Below are 23,011 nucleotides of genomic sequence, written 5' to 3'. Positions count from 1 at the left end.
AGGCACCTCTTCCATGAGCTCTAAGGTGGCCCTGCCCGCTGCCACCTCATCCCCTCCTAAACTGACCTGCTGCCCTCACCCTCACCTCCGGGTGTCCAGGGAGTGAAATAAAGAAGAGGAACCCCGCGCACGTGTGTGTGTGTGCGTGTGCGCACGTGTGCCAGCACCCGCGAGAGTGCGCTAGCAGACAGCCAGGACCAGGGCGCAGGTTCACCTCCCGGTCCCCTTGGCGTTGACACTCACTGTGACTTGCCAACAGCCCTAGGTTGGGGAAGGCATTGGAGGAATCATCTCCTGGGGATTTGTGTGCCACCCTGACACCCTGCCACATACCTGGCACTGCTGGGACCCACTGGATAAGCTCCACTGCCCCGACCCAACACCAATCTCTCCAGCACCCACGGGCTACCCCTCCCTCGAACACGCCTTTCCCGGCCCCGCCCAGCAGCCAGCCTAAATCTCTGATAGGAAGAGGGTCAAAAATCAGTTCCAGGAAAGAGTCTGGAGCCTTCTGGCCTCCGGTCCACGGATCTCAGGGCCACGGCCACTCGCCAACTCACACGCACAGGGAAAGCCAGGCTTCCAGGCCGAGAAAACCTTACTGAGGGCAGGCTTCCAAGCTCTCACTTGGGGGCCTTCTGGCACCCTGAAACCCACAGAAGACAGGAGGCCTTGGAATGGAGGCTCCCCATCCCTCACCTACCATGAAAACCCGAGGAAGGCGGTGGCTGGAATCAGCGTCAGCCTTGCACTATGTGACCACATTTCTTTTCATGGGTGAGCAGAATGGGAGAGGCTTGGGGGTCTTGGAGTGGAGGGAGGGCCACCAGTTGTCCTCACCCTACAGGCCAAGGCAGCCCGGAAGCTCTTAGCGAGTTCATTCCTCATTCCCTCTCACCTCTCACCCAGGCGCCTTCTCCACCATCCTGCTCTTCCTCCTCCTCTTCACCTCGCTGTGGTCAATCTCTCTTCTCTACTTTGCCTGGCTCTACCTGGACTCGGACACCCCCAACCAAGGTGAGTTTGGTACAGCTGCCTCCCCGGCCCCCTCCCAGCAAAAACTGTCAGGACAGGACCCTGGGAGGACTGTGACATGCCAACTTCTGTGACCTGTGATCCCAGGTGGAAGATGCTCCACGTGGAAGAGGAACTGGACAATTTGGAAGTACCTGAGGGATTATTTTCCTATCAAGGTGACTGGTCAGATGGCCCAGGCACAGGCAGTGGGGAGGGGGCGCACGGCCATCTTCTGGCCCCTCCCAGGACCTTACACTTGGAGGTCCACTGAGGAATAGGACTAACTTTTCCCAGTGTGATGTTCCCTATGTCTCTCTCTCCCCAATCCTGCCGGAACACCCACAGCTGGTGAAAACAACCGAGTTGCCCCCTGACCGCAATTATGTGATGGGCGCCCACCCCCACGGGATCATGTGCATCGGGTTTTTCTGCAATTTCTGCACAGAGAGCAATGCCTTCTCCCAGCTGTTCCCTGGGCTCCGGTCCCTGCTTACCACATTGGCAGGCATCTTCTACCTCCCCATCTACCGTGAATATCTTATGACTTCTGGTGAGCAAGGAGAAGGAGGAGGAAGAAGAGTAGGAGGAGGTGGTGAAGAGGAGGAGGAGGAGGAGGAGTAGCAGCAGCAGGAAACAGTGCCCAGGGCTAGAGTCACACCTCCACCAGCACCACTCGCTTCAGGTGCTTTGCGTGGATGCTGGTGATCTGGTGCAGGCATGTGGACTAGAGGCTGACACAGCGTGGGATGAGGGGATATGGGACAGAAGTTGGAGCTCACCCTTCCCATAAAGTGGAGGGACTCAGGGGACTCTGTGCTGGTGATGACTGCTTCCTGCAACTCCCAGCCACCCCCCCCCCCTTACAGGATTGATTTCTGTGGATCGTCAGAACCTGGACCAAATCCTATCACAGAACCCGTGCGGCCAGCTTGTGGTCATCATCGTCGGGGGTGCGCAGGAGGCCCTGTACTCAAGCCCTGGCCAGCACTGCCTTAGTCTCCTGAATCGCAAAGGCTTCGTGCGCCTTGCGCTTCGGCACGGGTGAGAGGCTCTGATGTCCCCTGGGGTCAGTGGAAGATGCTGGAGCTTTCACCAGGGTCCCGCTGAAGGGCTATACAGGCAGGGAGAGTGCCCACCTCCGTGACTGAGTGCTCACACTCAGCCAATCACAGTGCGCAACCTCTGCCCACCCCACTCCATATCTGTGCATCAGAAAAAGGCAAGGTTAGAGTGGCCAAAACAGGGCTCCCGGGCATCCTGGGTTCAAATCCCTACCACGATCTCAGAGGCAAGCCCATGTTTTCTCACATGGGAAGTAGCACACGCCGCCTGGCAAGCATGTCATTTTGTAAAGGCAAAATGAGAAAAGTAACTGTTTTCAGTGCACCGTTGAGTCTCAAGAAAGGTGAGCCCTTTCTGCCATTTCTTTCTTGGTGGCCGGAGGTGGACGCCCCACTTTGGTGTGATTTTAGAGGTCTTGGGAAGCAGCTGCTGAGAGACTCTGAGACAACTCAGGCACCTGCCACCAGCCTCATCCCTCCCTCCTCCCCTCCCAAGGGCCTCCCTGGTACCCATCTACTCTTTCGGAGAGAATGATATCTTCAATGTCAAAAGTTTTCCTGCCGACTCCTGGCAGTACCGCTGCCAGATGACCTTCAAGAAACTGGTGGGCTTTTCTCCTTGTATCTTCTTTGGCCAGAGCATCTTCTCGGGTACCTCCTGGGGCCTCATGCCATTCCGCAGGCCCATCACCACGGTGGGTGAGTACTCATCTCTGAGGGCAAGCTGCCTTCATACTCTTGGGCATGAGAAGGCTCTGTGCCCAGCAGCTGCGTCCCTGTCTCCCCAGTCGGCCGCCCCATCGACGTGCCCCAGGTCCTCCACCCCACGGAGGAAGACGTCGACCACTACCACACACTCTACTTGAAGGCCCTGGAGCGTGTGTTTGAGGAGCACAAGGAGAGCTGTGGTGTCCCTGCTGATGCTCACCTCACCTTCCTCTAACCCAGGCCTCGCCCTCCTTCCTCTGCCGAGTGCACAGCCGGGAAAATGTCACCCCCCCTCCCTGACCTGTGGCTCCCCTCCACGTAATAAAAGCTGGTTTCCTTTCAGGAGGCCAGTATCATGCAGTTGGGTGCCCATCTGCTCAGAGCCAGCCCATTCCCATTCGAGCAAGTAGGCTCAGGCAGCCCCCCATGTTCCACCTGAGCTTCTGATTTGATTTGGGCAGCAAAACCCTGATTTCTCCTCCTAGGAAGGCTCAATGCAATGTGTGACTGTGAACAAGCCCTGCTCCCCTGACTCTTCCCACCTCTATCCTTGCCGACCCAGTATGAGCAGAAGAACAACCCACCAAGCATAAATAAGTATCTATCTCGATCGATAATTTGGCTGGGTAGTGTATTCTAGCGTTTGCGTTGTTTTCCTTCAGTTCTTGGAATATGTTACTCCACTCTCTCCTCTTCCTCATCATTTCTGCTGATAGGTCTGAGGATATTCTTATGTGGAAGGCTTTATATCTGATTGCTTGTTTTCCCTAGCTGCTCTCATGATTTTCTCCTTTTCCTCATAGTTGGATAGTTTAACCTGTATGTGCCTTGGTGACTTCTTGGGATTCAGGTTTGCTGGTGTCCTTTCAGCCTCCTGAATGGTTTCCTTGTTTTCATTTTTAAGCTGGGGAAGTTTTCCTCCAAGAATTCTCTCACTATTGTTGCAGATGACTTCTTTGTTGTGTCTTCCTCCTGTAAGCCAATAATGTAATGTTGCTCCGCTTCATAGCATCAGACATAGCTCCTAGGTTTTCTTCAGCTTCTCTGATGATCTTATTAGATTTTTGTTCACGTTTGTGAAAGTCTGCTTGGCTGTCCTCCAAGTCACTGATGCGGTTCTCTGATTCCTCCTTTCTATTCTCAATGTCCGTGTTTCTGCTACTGGCTTTTGTTATCTCCTCCCTAAGCTCCTGTATTTCCCTTTGGTGTATGGCCTTTATCTCCTCTAATCATTTCATCATTTTTCTCTGTTGTTTTCCTCATATCCTGTACGACTCCAAACAGCATTCTGAAAATTCCTTTCTGTGGCAGCTCAATGTCTACTTCTTCTACGTATGTTGTTTTGTTCAGGACTTCTTCTGCCATTGCCTTTTCTTTCTCCTGTTTTTCTTTTGAGGTAGTTGGGACTGATGGCTGTTTGTGTTGCATTGTTTTAGAGGAGCCAGGTGAGTTGAAGAGCACTGGCTATCTCTGGGTGATTTGTAGGTATGATTCTTCGACCTGCCTACTGCTAATTTCACAATGGGATTAACCTACCCCTTTATCCTCCTGTGGCTACCCTATCAGGGGCGTGCCCCAGAATGCTGGTGGGTTGCCTGCTTTGGTGTTGCAGAGGATAGACAGAGATTCCTGCAAAAGCTTGTAATGTTGATGGCGTTGGCTGAGCTGCCTTATGCCCCCAGGTACACAGGCAGAAATTCTCGGGTGAGAAGTTGGGCAGAATATCTCCTGGAGGGAAAGCCGGCTTTCCCTAACCTCGGTCTACCTACACAGGGTGGAGTTCACCTAGCTGGGGGTTGTGCAGGCATAAATGCCCTACGGAAAAGGGGGTGCTCCCGTGGTTAGCAGTGGAGTGTGAGAGAACAGGAAAGAGAGAAAGAGGAGGAAAAAATAAAAAAAGCAAGACCATTTACGTTGTTCAGGAATATAGGGAAGAGAGGGAAACAAAAGCAACTATGCAGTTGAGTCCCACTCCCAAACCATGGAGTTACAGGGTTTAGTCCCTGCCCAATGGCAGCCCTGCAACTTCAGCTGAGATGAGAGAGAAGGCCACTGAGCAGCTCTCAAGACGGTGGCAGGACAGAGAGCAGAGACGTAAACAGAAGCAAAAATATAGCTGAACCCCCATCTCTGCCGGTGAAGCTACTTGGGTCTTGTCCTTGCCCTGAAGGAGGCAGGGACAAACTGTGGCTGTGATGAGATCAAGCCCTGCTACAGGCTCCAAATGGTCCCTGCTCCAACAGATACATTGGTGTGGGCGAGGTCAAGCCCCAGCCTGCTTCCACTGAGATAAGACCAAAGCCCCCAGCCCCTGAAAACCCCATGGGTCTTTCCCTACTAATCTTTATGATGCTCCTCCTGCGTTCCAGCAGTGTTGAATTTCCCTCTAAGCAACTCTCCTGGGCTAGATTCTGCGGAGTACCCCTGCTATGTGTCACTCCGTTGCCATCTTCCCGGAAGTCTCCGCAATGTACTTTTTGACAATGAATGTCACACCATTCCTCTTGATTGTATCACTCCCAGCAAGGTACACCATAGGATTTTCTGATTCAAAACAACCAATACCAGTCCATTTCAGCTCACCAATACCTAGGATATCTATGTTTATGTGTCCAATTTCATTTTTCAGGACTTCCAATGCTCCTACTGTCACACTTTATACTCCTACAAAGAAATGAATTCCTGAAACGTGGCATCACGTAGATTCACCTAAAACTTTGTGCTGAATGAAACAAGGCAGACATGACAGGTCCAATATTGTCGGATTCGGTGGATGTGAGCTATCTAGAATACCCCCAAACTAGCTGCCATCACATTGGCTCATAGTGACCTTGGAGGACAGATTAGCATTGTCCCTGTGGGTCTCCCAGATTAAATCTTTGTGGGCACTGACAGCTTCAGTTTTCTTCCAAAGATATGCTCATGGGTTTGAACTTCTGGCCTTGAGGTTAGCAGTCTGATATGTAAAAAGCACATTCAAAACCGCCCACCCCGGCCCCCTTCCCTCCACACACATACTACTGGCATCCAGCAGTTTGACTCAAATCAGCCCCTTACAGGGCTTTTGAGATGGTAAATATATATTTTAAAATTTGATACTGGGAAAAATAATTTCTACATTATCAAGGGTTCGTGAGGGAGGGCAAAATGAAGAGCTAATACCAAGAGCTCAAGTAGAAAGCTAATGTTTTGAGAATGATAATGGCAACAAATGTACAAATGTGCTTGACACAATGGGTGTATGTATGGATTGTTAGGAGTTGAAGGACTCCCCAATAAAATGATTTGGGGAAAAATATATACATATGTATACTGAAAAATATTTTGATAGTGAAAATCTCTATAGCCAACAGCTCCATCATTCTCCCACAAAAGTGACTGATGGGTTTGAACCACTGTGCTTTTGTAGGCAGCCCCACACCACCACCAATGGGACTCAGGAACATTTATTCATAAATAAAAATAGTTTTGTGGTGAGTAGGAGATGGTTGGGAAGAGAGTGGAGAATTATTATTTTAAAGGCACAAAATATCATCTTTGAATGATGAAAATATTGTGGAAAGCAATGGTGGTAGGGACCCAATATTCCGGATAGATACAATGACTGAGATTTAGACACCCCCAAGTGGTCAACTTCATGCATGTTTTACCAAAGGCACATGCAGAGACCACAGGTAAGTCTCTCTCTTTCCTGTCTTCCATCTTTAGAGCACATGCTTGTGAGGCAGGAGGACGCCCTGTCCCCAGGACCAGCTGTGGGTCTTGTCAGCCCCAGTCTTCCTGAAAGGGGAAGATGGCGTCAATTGATTAGAGAACCACGGAGAAGAACTTGGGGCCCGTGTGAGGGTGCTCTTTGCTGAGAACCGACTGGGAAGTCTTCTGGTCTGATCCTTCTTCCATCCCTTTCCCCTGCTCAGGCAATAACAGAACCCAACCAAAACCCAATGTTTGGCTCTCAAGTTCATTCTGATTCTTAGCGCCCTTGTGAGACAGGACAGAACCGCCCCTCTGGGTTTCCACAACTGACGTTTTATAGGAGGAGAGAGTTCTTCATTCCCCTGGGACTGGCTCCTGCTTTCAAATTGACCTCATTGCATAACACACTTTGCCACCTGGGGTTTTTCTGACTCACGGTGATCTCACGTATCGGAGTAAAATTGCTCTCCAGGTCTTCTGAGATTGTCTATTTATGGTGCAGAGAGTCTCATCTTTTCCCTTTGAAACCATTGGTAGGCTTGAACCGCTGACCTTCAGGTTAACAGTCCAACACTTAACCCATAGCAACACCTGGGCTCCTTAAGATGATACAGGGGAACAAGAAACGGAGACCAATGGAAACTTCCAGGGTCACACACAGATGGAGCCTCCTGCTCCCCCACTTCCCCCTTCTCATCCTTTCTTTATGGAGAAGATCGGTCTACCCCTCCTCTGGGTGTGGGGTCCATAGGTTGACGGAAGGCCTAGGGAGGACTGGAGAGCTCTGCATCCTCCTTCACTGGGGAGGGAAGCAGGCTGAGAAATCGTAACAATTTATCCCCCAGGACGCCCCCAGAAGCTCTTTTATCAGGACCTCCGTGAAGGTGTGGGGAGGTTAGGAGGCTCCAGAAGCTCCTTGAGAGGCTGTATATTGGGTGACATGGGAACACATTCAGTTTCAGCACACAGAACACAGGAATCGTGGCCAGAACCTCTCTCCAAGACAGAAGGGGCCACGCCCAGGTAACCCCTTTTATCTACCCCCCCCCACACACACCCAAGGCACAGTGGTTAGGAAGGTTAGGCAGAGTGGTTGGTTGTTGTGTTGGACAGGGTTCTCTAGAGAGACAAACCAGATTGCTAGTAATTATATATAAATATAAAGATAGATATATAATACAAGAAATGAACCGTTAAATTATATACAGATAGATAATACAAGAAATTAACAGTTAAATTATAAAGCAGTGAGAAACTAGCAGTCCTTTAAGGCTTGAGAGCCCCCAGTTGTCAGTCCCTTTCTGTAGAGAGAGCTGGGCTTTATATACCCAGGCAGCAAACAGCAAGGCAGGTCCCCAACTGTCATCAACTGTTGGTCCCCAGCACTAGAGACGAACATTCCAATCATTAGGGCTTAAAGGGACCTTAACTTACAGCGACACAGTCACAGGCTAGGCATCCCATAGGTCGTGTACCCCTTTAAACTGAGGCACAGAACACGCAAGGAAGCCGCACGCAGGTCTGATGATTAAAGAGTGAGAGTCAAGCAAGGCGAGGCTCACTGAGCCATTTTTCCCTCTGCCCTTCAATTAATCCTACTTGTGTTTATCGGCCAGGCTGGCACAATAAACTATCGCAATCCACCCCTTGCCAACCTGGCACCTGTACACAATTCTTTACCCATACATACTTATATAATTTCCAGACATTAATGTAATCAACCTTATACTTATCATCAATCATCTACCATACATATAAATGAAAACACACCGAGTCTAATTGCATCTGATATATCATACCTGAACAAAGGAAAGATATGCAATTAGCACATAAAAGGAAATACATTGACAATTACAAACCTCGCTTTTGCAATTGATCATGTGGTCATAATTGATAGGTAGAACTACCTTCTACTAGTACCCATTCTGTATTACTTTTGCCCTCAGCAAGCACCTCAGCTGGCTGTGGTTTTTGGCCTGGCTGGTGACCCAGACCTTTATTCCTGAGGGGTCTAGGTCATTATAAGTCCTGCCAGGATTGGGTTGCTGTAACTTACCATTTACTTTAGTAACAGGGCATGGTAACACTAAGAGCTGGCCTATGGGATCTCCTGGATTCCAGACATATTCTTCTTTACCTCCATTATGTAGTACCAGTCCAATTTCTCCTTGGTAATCAGGATCAATCACACCACTTAGTACAGTGACACTCTTCCTGACCTGTTTATCCAAAAGCATGAGAAGTCCAAAGTGGCCAGGGGGCATTCTCAGCTGCCAGTTCAGTGGAATCCGGGCTGTTTCCAGGTGGGAGAGTTCCTTTCTTTGGGACCAGGACTTCCAGGCCTGAGGAACACAGGGTTGCTGGGGTAGGAAGCAAAAATGCGGCAAGGGATCACTAGGAGTAGTAGTGAGTGGTGCCACTCCAGCTTCCACCCCTTGGTTTCTGGACCCATGAATTCTGGCTATTGGAGACACAGCCCCATATATTGACTGCTGGTTTAGAGCGTATACAGCTACCTGGAGAACATTGACCCAGCCCCACAAGTTGTTGCCACCTAGTTGGCGCCATAATTGTGTCTTTAGGAGCCCATTCCATCCTTCTATCACGCCAGCAGCTTCAGGATGATGAGGAACATGATATGACCAGTGTATTCCATGGGAATGTGCCATTGCCGCACTGTATTTGCTATAAAGTGAGTTCCTTGATCTGAAGCAATGCTATGTGGGATGCCATGCTGGTGGATGAGGCATTCTGTAAGTACCCAAATAGTAGTGTTGGCAGAAGCATCACGTGCAGAGAAGGCAAATCCATATCCAGAGTAGGTGTCTATTCCAGGAAGAACAAAACGCTATCCCCTCCATGATGGAAGTGGTCCTATGTAATCAACCTGCCACCAAGTTTCTGGTTGATCTCCCCGATGAATTGTCCCATATCTTGGACTTAATGTTGGTTTCTGTTGCTGGCAAATGGGACACTCAACAGTAGCAGTGGTCAATTCAGCCTTGGTGATCCCTGCCATCATGTCCACTTTGTTCATGTGCCCATTGGGCGATAACCGGAGTGGCAGAGGAAAGAGGAGGACCAGTCTCCACAGCGTGTGTCATCTTATCCACTTGATTATTAAAGTCCTCCTCTTCAGAGGTAATCCTTTGGTGAGCGTTCACATGAGATGCAATTAACTTTACTTTCTTGGCCCATTCAGAGAGGTCTATCCACATACCTCTTCCCCACACCTCCTTGTCACCAATTTTCCAATCATGGTCCTTCCAATTCCCTGACCATCCAGCCAAGCCATTACCCACAGCCCATGAATCAGTATACAGTCTCACATCTGGCCATTTTTCCTCATATGCAAACGGAACGGCCTGGTGCACTGCTTGAAGTTCTGCCCATTGGGAAGATTTCCCTTCACCACTGTCCTTTAGGGAGATCCCAGAAAGTGCTGTAGTGCTGCTGCTGTCCACTTATGAGTGGAACCTGCCTATCGTGCAGAGCCATCCGTAAACCAAGCATGACTTTTTTGGACTTCACTTAAAGTATGGTAAGGTACTCCCCAGGAGGCCATAGGTGCCGACTGAGAGAAAGGAGGCAATGTGACAGGAGTGGAGACTGTGGGCATTTGGGCCACTTCTTCATGTAGCTTACTTGTGCCTTCTGGTCCTGCTTTGGCCCGATCTCGTATATACCACTTCCATTTAACAATGGAGTGTTGCTGCGCACGTCCAACTTTATGGTTACGTGGGTCAGACAACACCCAGTTCATGATAGGTAATTCAGGCCTCATGGTGACTTGGTGGCTCGTGGTGAGGCGTTCAGTCTCCACCAAGGCCCAGTAACAGGCCAACAGCTGTTTTTCAAAGAGGGAGTACTTGTTTGCAGAGGATGGCAAGACTTTACTCCAAAATCCTATTGGTCTATGCTATGATTCACCAATAGGGGTCTGCCAAAGACTCCACACTGCTTCTTTATCTACAACTGACACCTCTAGCACCATTGGGTCAGCTGGATCATATGGTCCCAGTGGCAAAGCAGCTTGCATGGCAGCCTGAACTTGTTGAAGAGCCTTTTCTTGTTCTTGGTCCCAGTCAAAAAAGGCTTTTCGTGTCACTTGATAAATAGGTCGAAGTAGAACACCTAAGTGAGGAATATGTTGCCTCCAAAATCCGAAGAGACCCTCTAGGCATTGTGCCTCTTTTTTAGTCATTGGGGGAGCTAAATGTAACAGCTTATCCTTCACTTTAGTAGGAATATCTCGACATGCCCCACACCACTGTTCCCCTAGAAATTTTACTGATGTGGAGGGTACCTCAATCTTTGTTGGGTTAATTTCCCAACCCCTTGTACGCAGATATTGTACCAATGAATGTAGAGTCTTTGATACATCCTCCTTAGTGGGTCCAATCAGCATAATGTCATCAATATAATGGACCAGTGTGACATTTTGTGGAATAGACAGGTGGTCAAGGTCCCTTCGGACTAAATTGTGGCACAGGGCAGAAGAGTTGATGTACCCCTGGGGGAGAGTTGTGAAAGTATATTGTTGCCCCTGCCAGGTGAAAGCTAACTGCTTCTGGTGGTCCTTTGAGACTGGTATGGAGAAGAAGGCATTAGCCAGATCAATAGCTGCATACCATGTACCAGGAGAAGTATTAATTTGCTCATGCAATGTAATCACATCTGGGACAGCAGCTGCAATTGGAGTCACCACCTGGTTAAGTTTACGATAATCCACTGTCATTCTCCAGGATCCATCAGTCTTCTTTACAGACCAAATTGGTGAATTAAATGGGGATGTAGTAGGAATCACCACCCTGCATCTTTCAAGTCTTTGATGGTTGCACTGATCTCTGCAATCCCTCCAGGAATGGGGTAGTGCTTTTGGTTTACTATTTTCCTAGGGAATGGCAATTGTAATGGTGTCCACTTGGCCTTTCCTACCATGATAGCCCTTATTCCACATTTTAGGGATCTGATATGGGTCTTCTGCCAGTTACTAAGTATGTCTATTCCAATGATGCATTCTGGAACTGGGGAAATAACCACAGGATGGGTCTGGGGGCCCACTGGACCCACAGTGAGGCATACTTGAGCTAATACTCCAGTGATAACTTGACCTCCCTAAGCCCCCACTCTGATTGTTGGGCCTTCGAAACATTTTGGGTCTCCTGGAATTAGTGTCAGTTCTGAGCCAGTGTCTAGTAATCCCTGAAAAGTTTGATTATTTCCTTTCCCCCAATGAACAGTCACTCTTGTGAAAGGCTGCAGGTCCCGTTGGGGAAGGTTAGAAGAAAGACTAACAGTATAAACCTTCAGTGATGCAGCAGGGTCCTCCTTACATGGGGTTTTGGGTCCATAAACTGGCTCAGGTCTGGGAATTGATTGAGCGATCGTGACTGTCTATTCTGCTGTTCACCTGATCTACCATTCTCTTGCCTGTACAGATCACGTAAATATTTAGTAGGCTTCCCATCTATTTAATTTCTAGGGACACCGTGGCTAAGTAGCCAATACCATAATTCCACATGAGACAGGTTGCTTTGATTATTATTGAAACCTTGTTGTCTATTATAACCATGCCCACTCTCTCTCTGTTGATTCATTGCTGACACCTGCCCTCTACCATCACAGGGACCAATCAACCCCATTGTTGGCAATGTCAGAGTTCGCTTAGGGCAGTGCCCACTGTTAATCCTGGTGCACATAAAATAGCAATTACAGGAGTCTTAAGAGATGCTGGGGCCCACTTCACAAAATTGTTCCTTATGGCTGTGGTAAAGGGTATGTCCTCAGGACACCCCCTTTTTGGGTCTATGGAAATATCTTGATAGAGCCATTCTAACATACCAATTTCTCTAAGCTTTTGGATGCCTTCCTCTACAGTGTACCAAGGTAGGCCAGGCACTTCAAGTTGGTCCAATCTAGGCCATCTGGCTGTCCCTGCTTCAGAGAACCAACCAAATAAAAAGTAGATCATTTTTCAGCCTGTCTCGCAGGGACATTGAAAGAAGAGTCTGTGCTTAGGGGTCTCATATCCAGAAACTCAGACCGGTCTAATATTACATTTCGTGCACCAGTATTCCACACCCTTAGTAACCATTCCCAGGGATATTCTCCAGGCTTTTGCTTGTACATATTTGAAAACTCGAGCAGGTCTTTATGTGTGTAGCACACTTCTTCTTGGATAATCCTCTCAACCTCACCTTTAGGAGGTTTCTGAGACTTCATTTTGGTGACAGGTCTAGCGGAAATAATGGGTGGTGAGGGTGTTTCCTCGGTGTTCTCAGCAATATCTTGCGAGGCATCTTCCTCAGGTAATGCTACTGATGCAGTCCCACCTGGCATATCAACTTGAATAGTTTGGCTAATCTGCTCAGGTGTTTCTAAGGGCTCAATATCCTCTTCTTCTGGATCATCAGCCCATATGTTCCCATCCCATGTTTCAGGGTCCCAACTTTTCCCAATTAATGCCCTTACTTTGGTTTCAGATAATACTCTAGATCTGCAATTCAGCTGCCTTGTAATTCAGCCACTCGTACAATGAGACTCTAGACCTGGTTCTCAGCAATGTCAGCTCTTTTACTAGAGGAGAGAAGGCTCTCCTGTGTAGCACAGATGGAAGTTTTCAAATCTGTTAGTCTGCACCTGAGGCATGCTTTTGAGGCTCTGAGATCATCCCTCTCCTTAATCACACTTTCCATTTCATGAAGGACCAGCCAACCAGCTTCCCTATACTTGTCATTATCACAAAACTCCTGGAAAATATCAAACATACGATCGCCTAGAGCATCTCTTTTATCCAGCACCTCATCTATCGGTGGTGCTACTTTAGGTATTACCTTTGTTATTTCACACCATGGATTATTAAGGGTAGCAGATGTATCCACGTCAAGACTAATCAGGTTGGAAAGCCAATTTAAGAAACCCATATTTATGGTTTATTTCTCTAGAAGCACTCCTGGTACCAAAATGTATTGGATAGGGTTCTCTAGAGAGACAAACCTGATTGCTAGTAATTATATATAAATATATTTATAAAAATAGATATAATACAAGAAATGAACTGTTAAATTATATACAGATAGATTATACAAGAAATTAACAGTTAAATTATAAAGCAGTGAGACACTAGCAGTCCTTTAAGGCTTAAGAGCCGCCAGTTGCCAGTCCCTTTCTGTAGAGAGAACTGGGCTTTATATACCCAGGCAGCAAACAGCAAGGCAGGTCACCAACTGTCACCAACTGTTGGTCCCCAGCTCTAGAGATGAACATTCCAATCATTAAGGCTTAAAGAGAACTTAGGTTACAGTGACACAATCCATAGGCTAGACATCCCACAGGTCGTGTACCCCTTTAAATTGAGGCACAGAACAAGCAAGGCAGCCGCACACAGGTCCGATGTTAAAGAACGACAGACAAGCAAGGCAAGGCTCACTGAGCCATTTTCCCCTCTGCCTTTCAATTAATCCTACTTGTGTTTATTGGCCAGGCTGACACAATAAACTATCGCAATTGTCAAGAGTTGACAAAGGACACCATGATGTAGTGAGTCCCCCGAGTAGTGGGTAGGCCCTCATGGTAGTGGGTGAGGCAGCCTGGGTGCAGGAGCCCCCAGCCTTTCCTTGGAGAAGCGACCACGCAGTCATAGCGCAGGAAGCGGCAGCCACCTCCCTGTGGGGAGAAGGGGAAAGAGAGGGAAGGTAAGCAGGAGGGGAGCAGGAAGAGGCTTGGGACACCAGGCACGGGACCAGGGGGATAAGGGGAAGGGAGAACAGGACACCCCAGAGGATTGGCAGGTAGCCACCCCAGGAGGGAACCAGGCATAGAAACCCAGGAAGATACCGTGGCAGGCCGACAGTGTGGAGGGCAGCAATGGACTGACCTCATAATCCAAGTCCTTGTGGTTGAGGGCGACATTGAGGGTGAAGGTGGAGGAGTCGTGCTGTGGCCGCAGGGAGGGCTGCTCATCTGGCCGGTAGCGAACCACGAAATTCATCACAGCCCGCGTCTGTGGGGACAGGAGAGAAACGCCTCGTGATTGGAAGATCCATGGACCTTGAATTGAGATGCCCAGGCCCCTGCACTACAGTGGTCTCATGATTCACCAAGTCTGAGCTGAGCTAGACTGAGCCTCAGGGCTGCACACTGCAGGTTCTCCTTCCTGGGGCCTGGCATCCAGGATAGACAAAGGTTCTGGGTAGGGACGTCCAGTCCCGGGTGAGGGCTATGGGAAGGTGGAGGGGGCAAACAACAGCAGGCATGGTCACCCACCTTGGTGTGGGGCAGGGAACAGGGTGTTCACCATGGGCCCCACGTAGGTCCTCATCAGCTGCAGCCACTGATCCTCATAGTCCACTTACTTCATGTGGATGTCCACCGTGGGCACGTTCTCATAGCCTCCGGCTAGCCTGGAGTCCTGTCGGCAGTGGACACTGAGCCACCCCACGTCCTGTGGGCACGCCCCCACTGGAGCAGTGCCAATCTTCTCCCCTCTCTCCCCGCTCTTATGCCCTGTCCTTAAACCTCATGTTCAGGAACAGTCTTCTGTGCGGTCCTCCAACCTGGGTGCAGGGCCCCTTGTGACTCTCACAGCATTTGGGGTGCTGCAGCTTATTTATCTTGTCCACCCAGAGGATGAACCCCAGCAGGCTGACACATTTCATTGTCGTAACTCTATGGTTTTGTTTGATGGCTAGCATCTAAGCCATACCTGGTAAGTATGTTGGAGGGACAGGTGGATGGATACAATGATGGAAGGATAAATGGATGGGTGGGTTTATGGAAGGAAGGATGAATGGGTGGATGGACAGACGGTAGATGTACGGATGAATAAATTGTTGGGTAAGTGTAGGCCACTGGACATGCCCCTATAGAAGGGAATGGGGAGGAGATGAGGCAGAGTGCGATGTAGCAACCATGAAACATACAACGTTCCTCTAGTTCCTAAATGCTTCCTCCACATCGACTATCATGATCCCAATGCTACTTTACAAATCTGGCTAGGCCGGAGGATGCACACAGATGCAGATAGGAAGTGAAAACACTGGGATTCCAGGTGGATGATGGCTTCATGACCAGGTGTGTGAGTGGTGATAGTGGGAGGGTGGATGGAGGGTAGTTTAGAAAGGGGGAACCGATTACAAGGATCTAAATATAACCTCCCCCCCTGGGGGATGGACAACACAAAAGTAGGTGAAGCTAGACGTTGGATTGTGCAAGATATGACAAAACAATAATTTGTAAATTACCAAGGGTTGCTGAGGGAGGGGAGTGATGGGAGGGAGGGATTAAAATGAGGAGCTGATGCCAACAGCATGGCATCAAATGAGGAGCTGGGAGGGAGGGATTAAAATGAGGAGCTGATGCCAGTAGCAAATGTTTTGAGAATGAAGAGGGCAATGAATGTACAAATGTGCTTTACACAATTGATGTATGTATGGATTGTGATAAGCGTTTAGGAGTCCCTTAGGACATCAAAGAACGAAAAATTTTATCAGTGGGTGCCCACTTTCCTGATTTGATCAATGAACACAAATGTGTGCATAAGCAAATGTGGTGAAGAAAGCTGATGGTTTCCGGCTATCAAAAGATATAGCGTCTGGGGTCTTGGAGGCTCAACGAGAAACAAGTGGCCATCTAGTTCAGAAGCAACAAAGCCCACATGGATGAAACACACCAACCTGTGTGGCCATGAGCTTTTGAAGGGACCAGGTATCAAACATCAAGGAACAAAAAATGATATCATTGTAAATGTGCAGGTGCAGAGTGGAGAGTCAAAGTCCTTCTGTAATTGGTGAGTGCAGAGTGGAGACAAAGCCCATCGGTGGCCAACCGGACACCCCTTACTGAAGGGTTTTGGGGAGGAGATGAGCCAGTCAGGGTGTGGGCTAGCAACGAAGAAACATGTAACATTCCTCTAGTTCTTAAATACTTCTTCAACGCCCCCCTCTCCCACTATCATGATCCTAATTCTACCTTACAAGTCTGGCTGGACCAGGATGTACATTGGTACAGAGAGCAACTGGAAATACAGGGAATCCAGGACAGATGTCTCCTCCAGGACCAGTGATGAGAATGGCAATGCGTGGAGGGTGGAGGAAACGTGGGATAGAAAGGAGGAACTGATTACAAGAATGTATGTATGGCCTCCTCCCTGGGACATGAACAGCTGAGAGGAGGGCAGGGGGAGACGTCGCCCAGAGTAACATATGACAAAACAATAACAATTTATGAATAAGAAGGGTTCATAAGGTAGGGGGGAACGGGGAGGGAGGGGGAAAATGAGGAGCTGATACGAAGGGCTCAAGTAGAAGGCAAATGTTTTGAGAATGATGATGGCAACATACGTACATATGCGCTTGACAAAATGAATGTATGTATAGATAGTGATAAAAATTGTATGAGCCCCAATAAAATGATTAAAAAAACCCAAGAGTTGTATGAGCCCCTAATAAAATGATTTTAAAAAATCAGGGGAGATGTGTGTCAGGGTTGCATCCTCTCACCGTACTTATTCAATCTGTATGATGAGCAAATCATCAGAGAGACTGGATAACATGAAGAGGATCGTAGCATCAGGATTGGAGGAAGGTTTATTAATAACCTGCAATATGCAGGTGATACAATCTTGCCTGCTGAAAGAGAGGATGACTTGAAGCCTTTGCTGATGAGGATCAATTACTGCAGCCTTCAGTACGGATCACAACTCCATGTAAAGAAGACTGAAATCTTCCCCACTGGACCAACAGGTCACATCATGAAAAATGGAGAAAAGGTTGATGTTGACAAGGATTGGGTCTTGCCTGGGTCACAATCAATGCTTAGGGAAGTAGCCATCAAGCGTTCAGAAGACGTGTTGCACTGTCTAACTCTGCTTCCTAAGACTTCTTTAGACTCTTGAACAGCAAGGATGCTACTTTGAGGACTAAGGTGAGGCTGACCCAGGCCATCGTGTTTTCAATGGCATCTGATGCAGGTGAGAGTGGAACCCTGAATAAAGGACATGCAGGAAGAAAGGATGCATTTGCATGGTGGTGCTAGGGCAGAATCTTGAACGTGCATGGACTGCAAAAATGACAAACCCATCTGTATTGGAAGAAGTCAGGGGAGACTTTGTCTCACAGACCTTGCACATGCTTTCAGGGGAGACCAGTCCCTGGAGAAGGACATCATGCTTGGTCAAGCAGAGGGGTGGCGAAGGAGAGGAAGGCCCTTGACAGGAAGGATTGGCACGGAGGCTCCAACACCAGGAGCTATGGTGAGCATGGCTCAGAATGGGGCCGTGTTTTGTTTGGTTGGGTTGCTATGCTTTGTGCATGGGCTTGCTATGGGTCGGAAGTAACTCCTTGGCAACGAAAAGTATTGGGTCACGTTTTGTTTTTGTTTTTTGCTGCAAAAGGAAGCTTTATTGTTTCTTTTGGTCCCCAGCTTGGGGGAGGGGCTCCAGGGCGGTGGCGCTGTGGCTGGCTGGCGCATCCAGGGGTTCAGGCAGAGGGGCTAAAGCCGGCAGAGGGGAGGAAGAGGGCCCCTGGCAGGTGGCTTGGCGCCACAGGTTCCTAGTCGTCTTTGAGAGTGAGCCTCTCCAAGAGATCCTCGCCCAGCCCGGCCTGGGTGCTGGCCATCTTCTTGTGGAGTTTCACCTCCTTGTCCAGGAAGTGGTTCTCCAGAAAGTCACAGAGATGAGGGTCAGCGTGAGTGGACCTCACCGCACGCAGGTCCAGAAGAGCCCGGTTGAGTTTTTGTCCAGGGCTAGAGCAGCTTCCATGGTGTCCAGGGTTTGACCACACTCATCTTGAGACGGTTTCTGCACATATTGGAAGTGGGCGTGGCCGCCGCCCTGGTTCTGCAGCTTCAAGAGATGTTCGGCCCCCTTGCGCGTCTTCTCCAGCTCACGGAAGAAGTGCCCCACGCCTTCCAAGGCCACATCGTCGCAGTCGAAAAAGAAGCCCAGAGAGAGGTACGTGCAGGTTGACCAGACGGTTGAGGCCGGCCTCCGCGTCGGCGGAATAATTCTGACGGATCTAAGGGCTCATGACACATCAGTTTGGAGGTCACCATACGCCAAATAAAAGTGTTCGCTGGTCCCAAGAGGAGGGGCTGGCTGAGAAGATGGTCCCCATGTTACTTCCGGAAAGAAACCTGTTGCGTGGCAGAAGGTTGGAGGCAGGGAGTTCCCGGATCTGTTCCATTCAAACACTGTTGAAGCAAGACACAGATCCACGGGACCACGGAGCGAGCTTAGCCGGGTAGCAGTTCAAATTCACTTACACATGAAGATCCTCGTTCACAGACCTGCCACACGAGCTTACCTCATCTCACGTGTCACAGCAGACACGCGTGAGGTTACGGTTGACTTGTACATGTGTGATTTACACAGTTCTCTGGCATCCATACACAGTGTCAAGCACATTTGTACATTTGTTGCCATTCCTTAACTGTGCATGGATGGAAGGCTACATGGATGGGTGGGTGCATGGAACGATGGATGAATGGGTGGATGGACAGACAATAGATGGATGGGTGAATAAATGGATGGGTGAGTGTAGGCCAGTGGACATCCCACTACAGAAGGGTCTTTGGGCGCAGATGAGGTAGTCAAGTTGTTATGTAGCAACCTTGAAAAATACATCTTTCCTCTAGTATCTAAATGCTTTCTCTCCACCCACTATCACGATCCCAATTCAACCTTACAAATCTGGCTAGACCAGAGGATGTATACTGGTACAGATAGGAAGTGGAAACACAGGAATACAGGGAAGAGGACCCCTTTAGGATCAGTGATGTGAGTGGCGATCCTGGGAGGGTTGAAAGAGGGTTGGTTAGAAACAGGGAACCGATTACAAGGATCTACATATAGACTCCTCCCTCGGGGATGGACATCAGAAAAGTGGGTGAAGGTAGACGTTGGCCATTGCAAGATATGACAAAACCATAATTTGTATATTAGCAAGGGTTCATGGGGGAGGGGAGAGGTGGGAGGGAGTGTGAAATAACGATGAGGAGCTGATGCCAGGGGCTTGGGTGGAGAGCAAATGTTTTGAGAATGCTGAGGGCAATGAATGTACATATGTACTTTACACAGCTGATGTATGTATGGATTGTGATAAGAGTTTCATGAGCCCCTTCAGACATCAAAGAACTAAAAATCATATCAGTGGGTGCCCACCTTCCTGATACGATCAATGAAGACAAATGTGTGCATGAGCCAATGTGGTGAAGAAAGCTGATGGTTCCCGGCTATCAATAGATATAGCATCTGGGGTCTTGGAGGCTCAAAGAGACACAAGTGGCCATCTAGTTCAGAAACAACAAAGCCCACATGGAAGAAACACACCAGCCTGTGTGACCACTAGCTGTCGAAGGGAAGAGGTATCAAGTATCAAAGAACAAAAAATGATATCATTGTAAATGTGCAGGTGCAGAGTGGAGACTCAAAGCCCTTGGGCAGCCAACCGGACACCCTCCTACATGAATGGTTGTGGAGAGGAGATGAGCCAGTCAGGGTGCAGGGTAGCAACAAAGAAACATATAACTTTCCTCCAGTTATTAAATACTTCCTCCCCCCACTATCATGATCCCAATTCTACCTTCCAAATCTGGCTAGACCAGAGGATGTACACTGGTACAGATAGGAACGGAAAACACAGGGAATCCAGACAGATGACTCCTCCAGGACCAGTGATGAGAGTGGTGATGCCTGAGGGTGGAGGGAACGTGGGATGGAAAGGGGTAACTGATTTAAAGAATCTACGTATAGCCTCCTCCCTGGGGGATGGACAGCAGAGAAGAGGGTAGGGGGAGATGTCTGACAGAGTAAAAAATGACGAAATAATAACAATTTATGAATTACGAAGGACATCATGCTTGGACAAGCAGAGGGGTGGCGAAGGAGAGGAAGGCCCCTGACAGGAAGGATTGGCGCGGTGGCTGCAACAGCAGGAGCTATGGTGAGGATGGCTCAGAATGGGGCCGTGTTCTGTTTGGTTGGGTTGCTATGCTTTGTGCACAGGGTTGCTATGGGTCGGAAGAGACCCCTTGGCAATGAACAGTATTGGGTCACAGTTCTATTTCACCTAAACATGAAGATGCTCATTCACAGGACCTGCCACATGAGCTTACCTCACCTTACGTCTCACAGCAGACACGTGTGAGGTTATGATTAAGTTATCCATGTGTTATTTACATAGTTCTCTGTGTTCCATGCACAGTGAAGTAATGTCCAAGAGTAGCATGCCACTAGAATCCTATAAAGAGAGAAACAATAGAATTGTTGTTGTTTTTGGTGTTGGGTTGGAAGCAGCCAAACCTGGTAAAATACCAAGGGTTCCAAAGTTCAAAAGTGGAGAAAGACCTTTACTTGTACAGGAAGACTAGGGATTACAGATGAGCCAGGGGGGATATGAGTTACACGTGAGGCAGGAGGACTGGGGATTGCACCTGAGTTACATAGAAGTCACAGGTAAACTATGCATGTGAATTCATCTCATTTCCATCACAGACTTTCCACACCAATGAATTGTCGACCCAAATCCCTCCAAGGGGGACATTCTCCTCATTTTCTTTGGGAACATCTTTATCATTTATTTATCCATAAGCTCTAACTTTGTCGTGCATCATCTGCGAGCCTTCCTGCTGAGAAGGAATTATTTTTAACATAGTCTTAAAATAGAATGATTGAGCCCCGGAGGACGGTGCACCTACTCACCAGTCACAGAAGAAGAGGAGTAGAGGACAATGGAAGGAAGTTTGCCCTCTGCCCTCTCTCAGCAGCTTCTCTCTGCCAGGCCTTTCATTTTAGTGCTCTTGCAGAATAAAATGAAATCAACTGCAAACTCGCTAGTCACAGGTTACAGAAGGGGAAATGGAGGTTCCGAAAGTGGTGAGTGAGAGGTCGTGGGGTAACTTCAAAACTTCTAGGTCTTGGCACATGCTCAGTCTTTGAGTTGAGCCCAACAGAGATCTCCAGCCATGAGACGATGGACACCTGGAAGAGTTGTAGTCCTGTGAACAAGGACACTCTCAGAAACCCACGGGGCAGTTCACCCCTGTCCTGTAGTGTCACCGCGAGTGGTCATCAACTCGACAGCAGTGACTTTGGTTAGGGTTTGGATGTGCCTTGGGCAAGGATGAAGGAAGTTAGAGACCTCGCTACATGAATTCAAAGGCACGGCATGGGACTTTCAGCCAGACTTGACTGAGCTGTGTTTGATCCTTAACTCAAACTCAGCTTCTGTGCCATGCCTCCCCTGAAACATGCACCCCCTTCCCAGCCATGACATCAAGTCCTATTCTAATAAGTCCCTTACGGCTCACAGGACAGGGTAGACTGTCCCTGTCTATTAGCGGAGGAAGTCCCATCTTTCTCCCTTGGGGTGGCTGGTGGCTTTGAGCTGCTGCCCTTGTGTTTGCAGGCCAAGGCACAACAACTGGGTCCTAGCTGTCCTACTTCTGCTCCCACGACATGGTCACTGTGGCAGCACCAAGACATCCGGGCAGCATATTTCTAGATGATGAGGCAGCAGGTGCAGGTTGGAACTGGTGGACAGGTTCTAAGCTCTGAGTTCTGACCTAGGGTTCATTAGGCTTCATCTTGCTGCTTTCTGTCAGGGCTTCCAGCGTTGATCAAGGTCTGAGACCTGACCTATCCCAGCCAAGTTTAGCCTAACAGGGAAGCTGATTGTTCAATTTCCTTCCATGTGACTGGAATCCCTGTGATAGAAGCCGCCAGCAATGGCTCATTGATGTGTGCTTCATCCTTGTGTTTCCCTCAGAAGACATCTCACCTGGGACCTCAGTCCTGCTGGCTCAACTCCTCATGCTGGGACTTGTGGTGTGGGGTCTATGGGTCTAAGGTCTGTGAACTGGTTGCAGATGTCTGTCATCCACCTGCATCCTGGACTCTCCACCTTCCTCCATATGAAGCCTTAGCCCCTTAGAAAAACTCCTGCCCACGATGGGTGCTGGATTAGGGAGCACCACGAACGGAGGGGTCACGTGTTGGGCTGCGAACCACAAGATCAGCAGTTCAAAACCACGCTCCACTCCGTGGGACAAAGATGAGGATTTCTACTCCATTAAGAGTGACCGTGTAGGAAATCCATCCCATCCTATAGGGTCACATAGAATGGGGACAGTAAGTTTGGAGAAAACCAAGTCCCAGTGTTAAATGTGTTCCAGTGACATTTATCCTATAGTGGGCTAGGGAACAGAGGCTGCTTGTGAAGGCTCAGGAAGCAACAGGTTTTCTCAATCTTGGCTGGCTTCCCGGAGAGAGTGGTACTCTCCGAAGAAGGCTGACTGGCGAGGTTGGAGTCAGGGGATGGGGCGGGGCCACCTACCAGCGTTGTGTCACAGCCATAGGGAGGGTGTGAATCTCATGGATGAAAAAGGGACACATTGTGCTTGTTCAAGGGACATCATGGTCAGTCCCTTCTGTCCCTGCAGATATTTCCCCAGCAGGACAAGAACACCCTCAAACGGATTTCATGTTTTTTTTTCCCAGAGACACAAGGCTGACCTTGACCGACTGCCCC

At 48.8% G+C, this 23,011-nt stretch overlaps 2 protein-coding genes across 2 annotated transcripts; one reads left to right on the top strand and one right to left on the bottom strand.

The window, feature by feature from the left end:
* The first annotated feature begins 704 nt into the window (after window positions 1–704).
* Window positions 705–3,021, top strand: LOC142422959 (2-acylglycerol O-acyltransferase 3-like). Its single transcript, XM_075528161.1, has 7 exons — window positions 705–777; window positions 910–1,017; window positions 1,123–1,193; window positions 1,363–1,567; window positions 1,884–2,058; window positions 2,575–2,777; window positions 2,867–3,021. The coding sequence occupies exons 1-7, from the start codon at window positions 705–707 to the stop codon at window positions 3,019–3,021; spliced, it is 990 nt and encodes a 329-aa protein (XP_075384276.1).
* A 15,013-nt stretch (window positions 3,022–18,034) lies between these two features.
* Window positions 18,035–18,792, bottom strand: LOC142422958 (ferritin light chain-like). Its single transcript, XM_075528160.1, has 3 exons — window positions 18,788–18,792; window positions 18,190–18,499; window positions 18,035–18,139 (listed from the first exon to the last, which is right to left on the bottom strand). Exons 1-3 carry the CDS (start codon window positions 18,790–18,792, stop codon window positions 18,035–18,037), a joined length of 420 nt encoding a protein of 139 aa, XP_075384275.1.
* Window positions 18,793–23,011: the final 4,219 nt, after the last annotated feature.

The sequence above is a fragment of the Tenrec ecaudatus genome, chromosome 12, assembly GCF_050624435.1.
Source record: "Tenrec ecaudatus isolate mTenEca1 chromosome 12, mTenEca1.hap1, whole genome shotgun sequence".
NCBI lineage: Eukaryota > Metazoa > Chordata > Mammalia > Afrosoricida > Tenrecidae > Tenrec > Tenrec ecaudatus.
This window is presented reverse-complemented; position numbering and strand designations above follow the sequence as displayed.

Coding starts and splice junctions, on each gene's coding strand:
- LOC142422959 (XM_075528161.1), top strand. CDS start 705: ATGAAAACCCGAGGAAGGCGGTGGCTGGAATCAGCGTCAGCCTTGCAC. Junction 1,194..1,362: donor GGGATTATTTTCCTATCAAG/GTGACTGGTCAG, acceptor GAACACCCACAG/CTGGTGAAAACAACCGAGTT. Junction 2,778..2,866: donor CAGGCCCATCACCACGGTGG/GTGAGTACTCAT, acceptor CTGTCTCCCCAG/TCGGCCGCCCCATCGACGTG.
- LOC142422958 (XM_075528160.1), bottom strand. Junction 18,140..18,189: donor CCGGGCTCTTCTGGACCTGC/GTGCGGTGAGGT, acceptor GACTTTCTGGAG/AACCACTTCCTGGACAAGGA.